We start from the raw sequence: 11,611 nt of genomic DNA, 5'->3' as shown, positions 1-11,611 counted from the left end.
TAATTAATTAATGTCACTATCTATATAGGCTATTATCGCTCAATACTGCTCATAACTAAAATTCACTATGACATGCAAGTGGCGACACTTGACTTATATTATTGCCCGATACATTTAACATATTATTTTGTTGCTAATTATAAATGTTTACCAATTACAATTTAATGAACTGCAATTGAAACCCGACAGCAACACACGCATACATATACCTAAAAGGATTAATTTATTTTACAGGTAGATTGGTGGATTTTAAAATTTAAATGTGTACGTAAATATATAAGCAGTAAATAGTTATTATGTTGGATATTGTGGTTGATTTATCAATTGTTGATGATGCCGTCTTTCACGTGCGCGTTCTATATGGCGTTTTCGCTCCTCTTTAGTCCAGTAACGTCCAATTTTTACCTCTGATATAGTATCATCCTCTGTTGTGGTTAAGTCACCGTTGCGTAGATTTTTCCTTATGCCCAAATGTAAATGATTTCGCACTGGACGCTTAACAATATATCGGGTTCCGTCAGGCCGACGTTTCACTTTCCATACCATTGGAATTTCCTCCGACACATTTTCGGTATGCACAAGAATTGCGTTAGGTTTTGATACTCCCGACACAATTTTACTGGATACCTATTCAATACATATATACATTTTTAGATTTTTAAGACAATTGATTTGTAAGTATATCTAATGTACTTATGTAAATAATTGCAATTGAGATTGATAGAAAGTATCTATATAAAAAGTCATTTGAATTGACTGGTTATTTGCTACCAATTCACAGCAAAAGCGGTAGCACGTAGATGGTTCATTTATCAACAATGTTTTAAGTAAATTACGCAAGTACACTTAATTAACAAACAATAAATGATTGCAATTAAAAAAAAATAATTAAGCCACTTTTGTATTTTCCAGCAAACAATTGCGTTTTGTTCTTAGTTTGCTTTAAAAAAATTAATAAAAACAAAACAAGTCAATTTTTAGGTTTTTAAAAAATACGAATAAAACATAATTACCCCATATGAGCCCTTAAAGAATTGTTATATGCGTACTTTTAGTATATGGAATTAGATACATACATAACAGGCCAATTGAAAAGTTCCCGGTCTGACACACTGATGGCGCCTCTAGAGTCAAATCCTAATGATTTTTATTTAGTCCTAACTGTTAAAAGACGTATTTATAAATGTCTGTAACTTTATTTTTTTTTTATTAAATAACTGTTACCTAACTGGGCAAATTAACTTTTTACTAAAATTTTGTTAAAATATTGTTTTCTGAAGAGAAAAAACAGATACCAGGCTTAATGATTGACTGGTATAGTAAGTTTAGACGTGGCGAAGTAAGTACCGAAGACGGCTAACTCAGTGGACCCCAATACAGGGTGGTAAAAAAACCACTAAATTATTTGAATGATCGTAAATTGAAATTAAATGAAATAGCAGGCTCCCTATATCATTGGGTATTAAAAAGTAGCAAAGTAGCTGCCTCGCGAGAAAAGACAGATTTTCTAGCCATAAGTTCAGTTATCATCTTTTGGTAATGAAAGAAACAAGAATACGAGAATATAAGAGAATAAGAGAAAATATTTTTAAAACATGAAGCAGAATTTTTTTTTGAAAAAAGTTCGCAAATAAGTCTGCAATACTACGATCATTTGATTATGTCCTATTTTGAAATGGCGATATTTTCGATCTACGCTTTAGGTAAACAAACGACTTCGACTAATTATTAAACCTATGCGGAATACTTAATGGAATACAACCATCAAATAGAATAAAAATAAGTAAATAAAAAATTCAACCGCTATATTCCTGTTCCTATACAAAGATAACAAGTCAGAAAGCTACAGTCGAGTGTGCTCGACTGTGAGATACCCGCTACCCATTTTGAATAAAAGCAAAATATTGCGGAATTTTATCAAAATATACAGAAAATACAAATATACTAAAAAATTCCAAAAGTTATATGTGGTATATCGATATAGTGCCACATTCAAAAAATACCATAGACGGCACAATATACCAGATTGTCGGCCAAAGCAACTAAGACCTAAGTAAGTAGTCGTTTTTCCCATACAAAAATATTTCCTAAATAACTTACAGAATTTTTATCTGATCGCAACTAAATTTTCAGGAATCATATTGTCGCAGCTCTAGCTTTACTCGATTTTTTTGATTTGCGAGGGCAGGAGTGGGCGTGGCAAAAATTTGAAACAAACTTGATCTGGGTGCAAACATGACAAATGCTGTCGAAAAAAATGACTGCTCTATCTCTTATAGTCTCTGAGATCCAGTGTTTCATACGGACGGACAGACGGACATGGCTAGATCGTCTTGGCTGTTGATGCTGATAAAGAATATACATACTTTATAGGGTCGGAGATGCCTCCTTCCTACCTGTTACATACATTTCCTGCCGGCACAAAGTTATAATACACCTCTACCCTATGGGTAGCGGGTATAATTACTACCAGTCAGTCTGAGATATAAGCAGGACAAGTTTTTCAAAATCGGTTTTCCGAAAACACAGAGAACGCTGCCCACCCTAAACGTTTACTAGACTCTGACACATTAGATCTGATCAATCAATACTGATGAAGCACAGCAATTAAAACACCACATACAAGATGCAGGATTCCGTCACGCCTGTATAAGGAAAATTGTATTCCATGCCGAAGTCTATGCAATAGTAAGAAAATAGGAAAATCACACATATCAGACAACCCTCTCTTTAATATAATCATAAATCCGTGAATAACCCTCACTATTGCTGCAGTGCAGCTGCAGTTGCAGCTTTCAGCTGAGGTGGTATGCGGCGATAATCAAATACCTTTGTCATATTTTAAGAGTCATTTGTTGTCGTTCATGGTTTTAACAATTACTTTTATGATTTACGGAACTGGCGAATTTGTAATCTAATCTATCAGAAGTGCAAAAGAAATCCTAGCTTACCAAATTATAAGCGAATACTAGTTTTAAGATATTTTAGATACCTCAGAGTCTTAGACGCAGACGGTTGCACAAAGATTTGCTTTAGTGCTGTAGTATTCAGCTCGGTTTGCATAATACTAAGCGATACTCATCTGTATTGATAAACATATTTGAAATTATTGTTATAAACATATTTTTTAAGGATGAAAAGACTGCAAGTATCTTTAAAATGTGTTAATATTTTACCTTCTAGTGCTCAAATTATAAAATAAATATATATATATTAATTTTGCGGTCCTTATCCATTAAGAATAAAGGTTTCTTTTGGAAAATTTTTTGCTTCTGCACGGATTGAGATTTAAGATGGGTCACAAACCCTTGGATCGCGTTGACCTTATAAAAGCAATAAGTAGCTAACGAAAGCTTCTTCTTGTATGTGGGGTTTAGATTTAAATCACGTTTTTGTCAAACAAAATTTTTTTTCGCCGAGCTGCTCTGGGCACGCTGTGTTACGCTGGTTTTAATTTGATTGGTTTTTGTGTATATATTTTGTGCCTCAGAATAAGGTACAGCATACCTTAGTATATACCAGTATACCTTACTACTGCAATTTAAGCTAATCCTGAAAGATATCGCCAAGGGATACTGTATGATTTCTTTGATTAAATCAAATCATTTGCTACCAGTGTAGCAATAGGCATTATTCAGAGACAATCGACCATTCATCATAAGCTGATGGTGTTGTCAGAGTACTATTTTATTTTTATTGTAGAAAAAACTAATTAATTTATTACTTATAATTATTATTTTCTTATTTATAAAATACAACGCTACTTTACTACAACACTACGCTATTGAAAACAAACGCACCCTCCTAATGCAATTTTCTCATTATATCAATATGTTTAACTAAACTTACTTATACTCCAAGTGTGGTAAAATAATGGATTCTCAGGCTCAAAAAGTTGACTTTCTTAAAAGTCGTATTCCTTGGCAATTTGACAGCAATGACAGCAATGAAGTAGCTGGGACCACAAAATGTTTGGAATCGTGTATTTTACGTTATTTTAATCATAAGGATTTAAATATTACAGACGTGCTCTGGTATTCACTTTTCGTTTTGAAACCAAAGACGAGATTTTCGTTTTTAGGTGCTCCGGCTTTCACAAGATTTTGGTATCGTTTTGCTATCGCAACGTTGCATTTCTTACTGCTAAAACAGCTGACTTGTGTTTTGGTCAGAAATAAACAAATTTCCTGCGTTGATAAAACTCACATAAGAATAATTTTATCATGCATAGATGATTTATACTTTCCCCTTGAATGCAATATATTTGCCTTTTTGCAAATAAAGATTTGAAGCTTACATTAAAAATTAAAAACGGTGAAACGGCAATCAAACGGGTATGCCACCTTTTCATTCCGGTGATTTCAACAACTATTTTTATTTAATTTTAGCATTTAAGTAATTAAATTAATCTAATTAATTTTTAAAAAATTTCAACAAATTTAATTGTTATTCAAATTTAGCATTTAAACAAATTAATTTTTGAAAAACATATTTTACCCAACTTCAACAAATTTAATTGTAGTTGCCGACGGCAAAATTTGAGGTGGGGTCAGAAATTAGTCGTTTTAAAAATAATTACATGCCTAATAAATCTGCTGACGGTCTTTAAAGAACGACAATAAACCAATGAGTCAACAATTTTTTTCTTTTTGCAAATAAGGTCCTATTTGGTGTAGAGAAAGGCATTTACTTTTCATTTCTGCAAGACAAACTTACTCGTTTTGTAAATCGAAAGAATCTTTCGAAAGTAAACACGTTTGTGAATGTAAGAATCGGAGCCCCGCGGTTATTAAAATAAACTTAAAATTTCTAATTTACATTTAATTTTATAAGCAATTAATTTAGATGACTGAAAGAAAACTTTAATTTAAATATATATTTAGGAAAAATTTATATGAAATAATGATATTTATAGTAAAGTAAAGTAAAAAAATAGTAAAGACGTTTTCTCACGAGTACTTTTTAAACAAGAGAATAACTTTTTGTTCTCAAACCATTTGAATGGCTGAATGTGTTATTAGCATTATATGGGCATATATTTGAAAAAGTCAATCATCAACAAACACAATAAATTAAATTTATATTTTGGTATATATTATATATTTAAAAAATAAATAAAAAAAAAAAAGTTCTGTTGGATAAAACGCAAAGTTTCTAGTTACTGAGACGTTCTTCTAGCTTGTTTACGGCTAGATTAACGCCATTTGTCAAAACCAAAAATGTTTTGTGATATACATATGTCGGAAGGAGCACACAGCTTGATCAGCGTCAACAGCCGAGCCGAGCCATGTCCGTCTGTGTGTCTGTCCGTATGAACACCTACATAGATCTCAGAGACTATAAGAGATAGAGCTATAAATTTCGACAGCATTTGTTATGATTGCACGCAGATGTTTGTTTCAAATTTTTGCCACGCCCACTTCCGCCCCCGCAAATCGAAAAAAATCTAATAACAAGCGTAATTTTAAAGCTAGAGTTGCGAATTTTGGTGTATACAATAATAACTATAGTAGTTATGATTCCTGAATTTGGTTGCTATCAGATAAAAATTGTCGAAGTTTGTAAAGAAATACTTTCGTATAAGCAAAAACGCCTACTTACTAGGGTCTGAGTTGCTTTGGCTGACAATCTGGTATATTGTGCCGTCTATGGTATATTTTGAATGCAGTACTATATGGATATACCACATATACTATTTGGTATATTTTTAGTATTTTTGTAGTATATACGGTATATTTTGAGAATAATACCGCAAAATATATTGCTTTTATTCAAAATGGGTAGCGGGTATTTCACAGTCGAGTACACTCGACTGTAACTTTCTTACTTGTTGCATTTTTATTTGTATTCTTGTACTCTTGTTCATGCCACAGCCAAAATTATAATTGGTTACATATGCGAACATATATACCACGACAATAAAACATTAAAATTGAACGTTCGCGTTTTTATTAAGAAACGATAATATTTTTTCTTCCCGTTACCCATAAGGAAGAAGGGTATTCTAACTTTGTGAATACAGGATATGTTATGAACAAGTGTACACAGTCGAGTCGATATAGCCATGTCTGTATGCCTGCCCGTTTAAACACGTAGATCTCATAGACTACAAGAGATAGTGATATATTTTTTTACAGCACATAATATTCTTTACAGTCTAAGGCTACTGAAAATTTTTGTTGCAATCAGATAAATGTAGAAAATATTTTAAAAATAGCTTTATATGGTGTCGGGCCTTAGTTTCTTTGGTTGAAAATCTGATGTACTTTGTACTCTGTGATATATTTTGAACGGTATATCTATATTCCAAATATGGCTTTTGTGATATTTGAAATTTTGTTGGCATATTAATTTGGTATATTGTAAGAATAATACCGCAATGTTTATTGAATTGCACGTATGTCACATTCACATGTAGCTATCTTCTTTATTTTTGATTGGTTATGAATGATCTATCCGTCACCAGATGAACAACCATATATCCCATGTCTACTACGCAAGTGAATTGAAAATACTTAATGAATTTATTTTAAAAAGGTTTAAGCATACCTCTTGGCTACTAACAAAGTGATATCTGCTTAAGTTCGGAGCATTAAATTGTGGACAGGATTGAACTTGTTGCTCCTCCGTAGGCTGCAAACGCGAAACTTTTACGTCTGCTTTTGCGGATAAGGGGCCTGTATGTGGTTCGTCTGTATGTGATTTATTTTGCGAAATATTTGCTACAACAAATAGGGAAAACAATTCATATTAATAAAATATAACAATTTTTCAAGATAACATACCAATTTGCTCTTTTTGCGACACATGTGCTGGACAGTGTATTCGAGAGCATTTACCAAATGGTTCAATGGTTGATGCAGTGTTCTTTAAGGCACCTGAGATGATTTGAAAACTTGTAGAATTTTCATTGTTTAGATTTGCTATCGGACCATTTTGGCGTGGAGAAGCACTGTTATTCGAGCCACCTGTATTATAAGCACTTGATGAGGTGTCAATTTCTTCTTTATTTTGATTGACGAGTAGGTTTTGATTTGCATGATCGCTGTCAATATTAATATATCCGCAAGCACTATATGCAGCACCACTACTACTTGAGCCGCTCGTAGTATTGGTTAATGTGCATATACGATTTGGTAATCGATTTTGTTGCTTAGTTAAACGTCCAGATAAAGTGTGTATTGATCTCGAACCAATTTTTTTAAGGCCAAGCCATTGAGCTACTCGCTGGGTTTGTTGTTGCATTTCCAACACATCAGCCGATGAACAAGAGCCCATTGCCGTCATATAGTTCGAGCTCTGATATGGTGAACAGTAAAGCGGCTCGGATTCCGAATCTTCTGGTATTGTTTCATAAATATGTTCGCTTTCATCATACCCATATTTAGCTGTTTTTGAAGCCTTATCTCCACTTCTAGCTGAAAGGTTTTTTTCTGATAATTGACAGGGACAGTCAGATTGCAACTTTGACTTTAGATGCAATTTCGGCAATTTCGTTGGTTCCTCATCTCTTAAACTCAGAGTACTTATTTGAGTTTCATTTTTCAAGTCGTCTGGATTAACGCGAGCCGATTTGCAGTTAGTTTGAGTAGTAATTAAGTTATTTCCGGTTAGTACAGACTGCTGTTGTTGGGCCAAAAGAATTGTATCTAATTTATCAACAACATTTGTGTAATCGTCAGGCAATAATCGGTTTGCATATTCAAAGTTGCTGTCAATATCATCATCATCATCATCGTCGTCCTCGTCCTCTCCCTTAATATTAAATGAGAGAAAAATTTTTATTATGATTGCTATTTGCAAAAATGTAAAAAAAATAACTTGGTTTTTTAATTTGTAGTATTTAAACTTTAAAGTTTAAGTTGTAACTACTTTTTATGTGTGTGTAGTGCTTAAAAAGTGTTAATTTCAAATGATTTTGCTTCTTTTGAAAAAAATCAGAAGTCGGAGTTGAAGCATAGGGAAAACTCAAACAGCTACAAAAACAAGAATTATCAACAGTCATCGTTTTTCTTTTTTTGCTTTCTATTTGATGATGCTTTTGATCGTATACATAAATCGCAGATGCGGCGCTCGGCGACTTTTGAAAGTCGGCGGCAGTTACAGTCGCGAAAATCAAACGCATTCGACTTTTTGCTACTTTTGATTTTTGTATCAGCTGCTTACGATCTGTAGCCATTTGTAAACCGAACTTGTGTGTAAAACATTAAGAAGTTTTCTTCAGTTGAGCGGTGAGCATGTCACTACCTTTTTGTTCCAATTTCCACACCCGACTACATGTAAAGTCTTAATCCTCTCGGCTGCATATTTCGAACATAACAGCCGACCATGGGCGAATTCGCAAAAACAACGAATTTGGAGATTGGTTATAAAAGTAATACAATTTATTTTGAGAAAAAGAAAACTTTCCTGTCGCTACTAACGAGCCCTTTCTTAGTGAATTTTCGGCCTTTTCTTTATGAAATTATTTTAAATGTTTAATTAAACTTAAAATAACTATTAAGTTCTTTTCATATCACTTACGGGATACAAAATGCGACTGACAAGCAACGTAACAGCCTTGCCGTTCATTGAGATTTGCGATTCAGCGTGCTTTTTAGTTTTTATATCGAGACCGTTAATACGTAGAATTTGATCACCACGCCTTAAGCGTCCATCAATATCAGCAATACTTTCAGATTGAATATCACTGATGAAGACATCCTCACAGGCATCATGTTCATCTAATATTGTCAAGTCTGTATTATTACTGTTGTCGTTGCGTATCACAGGCTTAATACTTTCCTCGAAGTCGTTGGGACAACTAACACTTAATCCTAAATTGCCACCAATCGAGTCCTTATTAATAAGCGTTATTTCCTAAAAACAAACAAGAAACTTTTCAAAATAATTGTGATAAATTTAATACCAATAAAAAAATTGATGCTCCCGTTTTCGCTATCGAAAGATTCTTTCGATTTACAAAACGTTTAAGTTTGTCTTGCCGAAATGAAAAGTAAATACCTTTTTCCACACCAAATCGGATCTTATTTGCAAAAGTAGTTGACTCTTGGTTTATTGTCGTACTTTAAAAATCGCCAAAAGATTAATTAGGCATGTAATTATTTTTAAAACGACTAATTTCTGATCCCACCTCAAATTTGGAAATAAAATTTTGGCGTCAGCAAAAACAATTTTCGTTTTAGTGAGCGACCGATAAATCCGATACCATGAGTTATCGCCAAAGCTACCATACTTTTGATGGAATGAAAAAGCAAGTTCAAAATACTTGTATATTGAGGCGGATGGCATTCATTTTGTTGGAGTTGGGGAAACTTAAATGCTAAAATTGAATAAAGAAGTTTTTGAGATCACCGGAATGAAATCGGTTCCCGTTTTTTGTGGGAAACAACTTATTGCAAATATATTTATTTCAGGAGAAAGCATAAATTATCTATGCAAGATAAAATCATCTTTGTATGAGCTGTATCAACGCATGAAATTGAACATACCAAATGCCATTTTTTCGCGTTGTTTACTTCTAACCAAAACACAAGTCAGCTGTTTTAGCAGTAAGAAATGTAACGTTGCGATAGCCAAAAACCAAAAAATTGTGAAAACTGGAGCACATAAAAACGAAAATCTCGGTTTTGGTCCCTAAACGAAAACGAAAAGTAAAACCGTAAAACAAAAATTACTCACCTCAATGTCAATTTCTGGTTCCAAGCATTGTTCGAATAGATGGTGCTGTTGCTCAATGAAATGATCAGCTATCGATTGCACAATGTCTTTGTTGTGATCGATATTTTGCTTAATGTCAAAACCATTTTCGGTTGTGGTTTGAGTTCCTTTTGATACTACGGTGGCGTGTTCAACATCTGTTAACAATGGTTCGGCATCGACATTGACATTGTTAAATGCACGTAAAGTTAATATGATTTCATTTTTCTGTGGCAGGGGAAATGAAATGGAATTTGTGTTGGGTTGTGAGCCATCTCTTGTATCTTTTGGTAATTGTAGAATATTTTCATGTTTTGTATAAATATCAAACTTATTTTGCTCTGCATCGGAAAATTGTAAATGGTTTGTTTTTCGGGACAATTCGACTACTAGATTTTCTTTAGATTGAAGGAACATTTGAACCACCTCATAACTCGACAACGATGAAATGTCGCTACCATTAAGCTGAAACAAATTTTGTTATTGTTTGGTTAATACAATTTTTACAGAAATTTACATGTAAAGGAATTATGGATATCGATATATTAAATATATCGATATTGCTTGAGAATAAAAAATGTATATTCTTTTCGACTAATACATAAGGGCACATGCAAGTGAATTGTCTGTATAAATTGCATGTAATTGTCATCAGTGTACTTGAAACTTACCTTTATTAGAACATAGTCTAAATCAACAACGCTAACACAGTTATTAGAGCACATTTTGATAACAAATTACATTATTTTATTTTCGATGCAGTGATGTAAATCCACACCCACATAACAACACAAGTACAGACATCGTTTACTATATAATCTAGTGTGACCAAAGCATGCATAATGTAAAATGTCGCCAATTTTCTGTTGTACAGTATTTTGCGATAAATTTTGTACTTCAAAATAATTTCAGTCTATAGTTTGGCAATAATAAAGTCTCTAAATTCAAAAACGAGGATGTAATTTGTTGCAAAATTATTAGAAAAAACGTTTGTAATTTTTTGGACGAATGGCAATTTCTTTCATGAAAATAAATTTTATTCAATTACTTAAATTTAGGTAATAGCAGCTTATTATCCTTATCCTGTGTATACTGAACGAATCTCTGAAATAATCATAGATGTCAAATTTCAGTTTAATAACCTGCTTAAACTGAACGAACCACAGAAAGAATCATATAAGTCGCGCCGAATCTTTATAACTTACACCAGACGCATCCGCTTAAATTATGCATTTTTATGATGCAAGTACTTTCACTAAAGTGGCATCACTCAAATAGTTGTCCAGCGAAGCAAACTTCGTCAAACCTACGAAGAAAAAATGTTATCTGAAGAATGTAGCAAATAAATAAATTAATTTTTAAAAATTCAAAATTTTTTTTAATTGGCAAAATGTTTGCAAAAATTACTTACCCTTCATTTTAATATTTAAATGTACAAAATTTGAATCAAAAATCAAAGCGCAATTGGATATTATTTCTGTCAGTAAGATAGCAAAGAAATACAAAAATGTAAATCGCACAGCGCAACGAAATACGCCCGTGCACTGCTAGTGAACTGAGTGTGAAATGTACGTTGTGTCGAAATGAGCCGAAAAGGCTCTGGGGTTCTAATCACAACATTCGGCTTTTGCTTTAAAACTTGGAGTATCTATGTATGTATTATATGGTTATTAGTAATAGAATCATGTCAATCAAACATGAGAACATCAATTAAAAAAATATGTATAAGTAATAAAAATAGTATTTGTTTATAAATTTTATAAAATTATTATATTCATTAAAACGATGTACTCCCAACTGGCATCATATTAGGCAACTCGTACTGAAACGATCAGATTGCTGTACATATAATAGGTCAATTTTAATATTTTGTCTATATTCTATAAATATTTTCTGTTTCGGTCCATTTCCT

The 11,611-nt window shown here is 32.8% G+C and overlaps 1 protein-coding gene across 4 annotated transcripts; it reads right to left on the bottom strand.

The window, feature by feature from the left end:
- Window positions 1–10,516, bottom strand: LOC117573186 (slo-interacting protein 1). Of its 4 annotated transcripts, none has more exons than XM_052006292.1 (6): window positions 10,371–10,516; window positions 9,682–10,164; window positions 8,524–8,859; window positions 6,786–7,755; window positions 6,565–6,722; window positions 2–627 (listed from the first exon to the last, which is right to left on the bottom strand). In XM_052006292.1, the coding sequence occupies exons 1-6, from the start codon at window positions 10,422–10,424 to the stop codon at window positions 295–297; spliced, it is 2,334 nt and encodes a 777-aa protein (XP_051862252.1). In that variant the 5' UTR covers window positions 10,425–10,516; the 3' UTR covers window positions 2–294. The 4 variants fall into 4 exon arrangements, with proteins under 4 accessions (XP_034112062.1, XP_051862252.1, XP_034112061.1 ...); XM_034256170.2 differs by having other exon boundaries at window positions 3–627; window positions 6,550–6,722; XM_052006293.1 differs by having other exon boundaries at window positions 3–627; window positions 6,550–6,722; window positions 9,682–9,927.
- Window positions 10,517–11,611: the final 1,095 nt, after the last annotated feature.

This window comes from Drosophila albomicans, chromosome 4, assembly GCF_009650485.2.
Source record: "Drosophila albomicans strain 15112-1751.03 chromosome 4, ASM965048v2, whole genome shotgun sequence".
NCBI lineage: Eukaryota > Metazoa > Arthropoda > Insecta > Diptera > Drosophilidae > Drosophila > Drosophila albomicans.
This window is presented reverse-complemented; position numbering and strand designations above follow the sequence as displayed.

Coding starts and splice junctions, on each gene's coding strand:
- LOC117573186 (XM_034256170.2), bottom strand. CDS start 10,424: ATGTGCTCTAATAACTGTGTTAGCGTTGTTGATTTAGACTATGTTCTA. Junction 8,860..9,681: donor AACCAGAAATTGACATTGAG/GTGAGTAATTTT, acceptor GTTTGTTTTTAG/GAAATAACGCTTATTAATAA. Junction 628..6,549: donor ACTTTGTTAGTAGCCAAGAG/GTATGCTTAAAC, acceptor TGTATTGAATAG/GTATCCAGTAAAATTGTGTC.